General features: G+C 44.9%; 1 protein-coding gene across 1 annotated transcript in view; it reads right to left on the bottom strand.

The window, feature by feature from the left end:
- Window positions 1–5,000, bottom strand: part of ush2a (Usher syndrome 2A (autosomal recessive, mild)) — a gene marked incomplete at both ends in the record, with an annotated part of 353,577 nt that overhangs the window by 252,273 nt on the left and 96,304 nt on the right. The window contains 4 exons of the mRNA XM_083650615.1: window positions 1,135–1,315; window positions 3,285–3,422; window positions 4,216–4,441; window positions 4,923–5,000. The exon at window positions 4,923–5,000 is cut by the window's right edge and continues 203 nt beyond it. Of these exons, the coding sequence (XP_083506741.1) occupies window positions 1,135–1,315; window positions 3,285–3,422; window positions 4,216–4,441; window positions 4,923–5,000 (623 nt within the window). The remainder of the gene's footprint in view (window positions 1–1,134; window positions 1,316–3,284; window positions 3,423–4,215; window positions 4,442–4,922) is intronic.

The following is a 5,000-nucleotide window of genomic DNA, read 5'->3' as shown; positions in this document are numbered from 1 at the left end:
CTCTCATGTCTGGCTTCTGATAGATAGATAGATAGATAGATAGATAGATAGATAGATAGATAGATAGATAGACAGACAGCTAGATAGATAGATAAGATACTGTAGATTAGATAAATTAGATAGGATGATGTGATGTGTTTCATTTTTTGTTCCAATAGAACCCAGTAGAACAGGTAAAGTCTTACAGAAACTCAACAAACTCACCCAAACGAAATCCTATGAAAAATAAGTCACTGATTCTCCCCCTCTGTTCCTCGTCCTCACCTCACCTGTCCCCTAGCCTCCTCCTCCATCAGCTTACACTTTTGCTCCTCCCCCATTATCATTCATTTTTTAACACTTACATTTTCATTCACCTTTTAACACTTACATTTTTTAACATTCCCCATCTTTCATTTTTGTTCTTTTCTCACTCAACATTTTACTTCTCCCTCTCTTCCTCTGTCTATTTCTTTCTCTCTATCCATGCTAGACTCTCTCTTTAATTCAATGTTTCTCTCTCTCTCTACATCTCTCTCTCTCTCTCTCTCTACATCTCTCTCTCTCTCTACATCTCTCTCTCTCTCTCTCTACATCTCTCTCTCTCTCTCTCTCTCTCTCTCTCTCTACATCTCTCTCTCTCTCTCTCTCTCTCTCTCTCTCTCTCTCTCTCCACTGTGAGGAGATCTCAGTCACAGCCAGATCTCCTCCTTAATGTTTTAACACTGGAGAGTGCAGCAATCAGCCAAGGTCAGTGTGTGTGCGCGCACACACACACACACACACACACACACACACACACACGCACAACACACACACACACACACACACACACACACACACACACACACACACAGGCATGCACGCACGCACACACAGGCATGCACGCACGCACACAAGCAGGTGCAGTCTCTCCATTTAAAGACAGTTTACAGACAGGCAGGTAGACATATGACTTACCTGACCTTTACCACTTATGTCTCTACCTGCAGGCAATCTCTCTCTCTCTCTCTCACACTCACACACACACACACACACACACGCGCGCACGCAAACACACACACACACACAGCCCACCCAACAGGGTAACACGGTACACAAACTATTTGACTAGCGGTGTGTGTGTGTATGTGTGTGTGTGTGTGTGTGTGTTACCTGCCCAGGCCAGGGTTAAATCCGTAGTACATGTCAGGACACTGGTCACAGCGTCGGCCCCCCACTGAGGGGTGGGCACACACACACTGTCCCGTCTGGCCCCCACAGCCTCGCTGAGACGCTCCGATGGGATGGCAGTCGCACTCCACACACACACTCCGCTCCGCAGACAGGTAGAAGCCTGGAGAGACACAAGACATCAAGCACTCCACACACACACTCTGCTCCGCAGACAGGTAGAAGCCTGGAGAGACACCAGACATCAAGCAAACTTACCTCAAATCTATTTCTACACTACACATGTGTTTGCCTGTCTGTCTTTCTACACTACACATGTGTTTGCCTGTCTGTCTTTCTACACTACACATGTGTTTGCCTGTCTGTCTTTCTACACTACACATGTGTTTGCCTGTCTGTCTTTCTACACTACACATGTGTTTGCCTGTCTGTCTTTCTACACTACACATGTGTTTGCCTGTCTGTCTTTCCACACTACACATGTGTTTGCCTGTCTGTCTTTCTTGTGCCTTTCGTTTATTTGTCAAGCTGTTCATCTGCGTATGAATTAATTTCTTTCTTTGTTTCTCTTGTCCTCCCTTCATTCCTCCCCTTGCTTCTTCCGCTCCTGTCTCCCTTCCTCAACCGTATAGATTTAAGAGAGCCTCTGGTGGTGATTTGTGGAAACAGATCTCAAAACATCTGCTTTTATATATGGAGTCCCTGGTCTACACAATTATATTGTTGTTGTTGGTTTGTTTGTGACTTCATTTCACAGCTCCTATCTAGAACTATTTTGTAGCAGCCATTTTGTGTCCCTCCTAAAAACCATCACACAAACGCCTAATGCTTATTAGCACATCATGGATTATCTTTTATTTTGCACAGAGAGACACAGAGACTTTTCTTTTTTAAGTTTTGGAGGTTAAATTAAGCACTCTCTGTTTTAGGGTCGGAATACATTTTCTGTTGATTCTTTCAAGGTCTGGCAGTTAGTAAACACATGAGATATTCCATTTGACCACTTGGACAGGGAATTCTCCAAGGCCTTTAGTCATTGTCATGATACATTGGCAATTGAGGAAATTAAGATGGGCAATAGTGCATTTTGCAGGAATGGGGCTTTGGCGAATGAGACAAAAGTAAAAAGAATGACATAGTGGGATATAAAAAACAAACAATGAAAAAATAACGCAGGTTTGGCAAAATCTCTCCTCGACATTACCTCATGATAGCAGTGAGTTTTGGCTTGATTTGATCTGGGCTTATTTGTGAGATTACTTCATTTTTTTCCTCCATCCATTCATACGAGTGTCTGGATGATCAGTCTGTCTGTGTGTGTGTGTGTCTGTGTGTGTGTGTGTGTGTGTGTGTGTGTGTGTGTGTGTGTGTGTGTGTGTGTGTGTGTGTGTGTGTGTGTGTGTGTGCGCGTGTGCGTGTGTGTGTGTGCTGCAGTAAGCCTGACTACTACTGATGGTCCATCTCCATCACTGACACAAAGGAGCATCTGTTACCTCTGGTCCACTGAGATTGACCACACAAACACACACAACTCAAAGTGAGAGAAGAAGAGATGCAATCATTCCCCTCTAAGGTGCTGTTTGAGACCTGGCAGTGGACAGGACAATCACAGAGTGGACATTTGGCAGAAGGTGAGACACACAACCCCCCCCCCCCCCCCACACACACACACACACACACACACACACACTCGGACCAACAAACACACTACAAGTTTAGAGAGACTGCCAATTGTTCATCATCATTTTCCTCAGAGCAATGGCCCCTTCATGGCTTTCATGATGACACATTCATCATCTTTTAGCCACTCATTCATTCACGCGCTTTGATCATTTAGTCATTTTATTTTGATTTTATTTATATCTGGGAGTCATTCGGTCATATACTGTATATATGCACATATCTTTAGCTGCTCATACATCCACTTATGATTTATTTATTCACTCATTCACTCACTTGTTCATCCATCCATCTGGCCGCCAATCCATCCATTCAAACACACGTGCACGCATGCATGTACGCACACACGCTCACACACACACACACACACACACACGTGCACGCATGCATGTACGCACACACACACGCGCGAGTGCGCACGCATCCACGCACGCACACACACACACACTCACCAGCTCGGCAGCTGCTGCAGTCTCGTTGGTGGCGTGTGGGAACACATACACACTGCCCCGTAGTGCTGTCACACACTGTCCCCTCCACTGTTCCTCGGGGGTCACAGGTACAGGGTACACAGCTGTGGGATCCCCCCTCTGCTCTGTGGGATCCCCCCTCTGCTCTGTGGGATCCCCCCTCTGCTCTGTGGGATCCCCCCTCTGCTCGGACGCAAAACAACATTAGCAGAAAAAATAAAATCCTAATAGATTCAGGCTATTTCCTCCGAACTGTCGTAGCAGCAGAATTCTACAGTGGTTTCACGACACACTGGATGTATGCAGTAAGGCTGTGTGCCCACTAGGGATCAAACGTACTTTGACAGAACTGGCTTATTTTCTCATTATTAATAATATTTTATTTTTTATTTTATTTTTTGCTCTGAATAATCTCAGACAGAGCTGAGCAGAGAGTGTGCTCTTAGTGTCCAAAGCATCAAATACTAGAATTTGAAAAGTTTTTTTCCTAGTCGTACGGCCATGGCTGAAGACATGACCTGTGCTTCCCCCAAGAATCTGTTGAGAAGATGAGATGAATCTTTAATGATCTCTGTGGAGAAACTCGGTCAGTGCAGTAACAAATAACAGGATATAGCAAAGAAAATTTAAATTAAATAACATTAAGTATATTGCAAAAGAGAGCCATAAAAACATATGTAACCAACTATTTAAATGCTAGAATGTGTTAAGTAAAATATATATAACAAATGAGAGATCAAAAAAGAGAATATTAAGATAAACATGTGAAATTACATAGCATTAGCTATGTGACTATGCCAACATTAATAATGTTGATCTGCTTCAAATCAACAATGATTTTTTTTTCCAGTATTAAATGTGAGTCTGATACAGGAAGTAGAAGTGGATGTTGACTTGCTCTCTGTATCCTCACCCTGGCTGTGTGAAGTCCTGTTGTAGTAGTTGTGGGCACAGTGGGTACACTGCGCCCCCTCCACCCCCTCCCGGCACGGGCACTGTCCCGTCAGCGCGTCGCACACGCCCTCTGGCGCAGTGCCAGTGACGTCACACACACACGGAAGACATCCCAGAGAGTTGCGACGCTCCAGGCTGTGGTAACCACGGCGACAGGAGTCACAGCGACGGCCTTCCACATGTTCCTACAGAAGAAAAGAGAAGGAGAGAGAGGTAGATAGGTGGAGGGAGGGAAAGATGGAATATATATATATATATATATACATATATATATGTGTATATTTGGGGGGGCGCATTTTATTTGGGGGGGCACACTTTATTTGATAGGATAGTAGGCAGACTGGAGAGCTGGGGAGAGATGGGGGGATGACATGCGGCAAAGGACCACAGGTCGGATTCAAACCCGGGTCGGCCGCGAGGAGAACTAAGCGTTTGTGGTGCGCGTTCTAACAGGTGAGCCACCAGGACGCATCATCTCCAGAGTCTCCACAGTAATATAAGTGACTTAAAATCAAGGAATAATTGTTTATTAAAATGTTTGGCTGCTGGGCCGGTTATAATACACTAGGGATAAGTAGAGCTGGATCTACTGGCCTGGCCGGGTTAAGTAGAAAAATTAATTGAACTGCACACACAACCACACACACACACACTTCATGCACTTACCTTACACACACACTGTCCTGTGTGAGGATCGCACTGTGTCCCAGCCACAGTTCCTTCTTTTGAGCAGTTGCAGGGGGC

This window comes from Poromitra crassiceps, assembly GCF_964638095.1.
Source record: "Poromitra crassiceps genome assembly, chromosome: 14".
Lineage (NCBI taxonomy): Eukaryota > Metazoa > Chordata > Actinopteri > Beryciformes > Melamphaidae > Poromitra > Poromitra crassiceps.
This window is presented reverse-complemented; position numbering and strand designations above follow the sequence as displayed.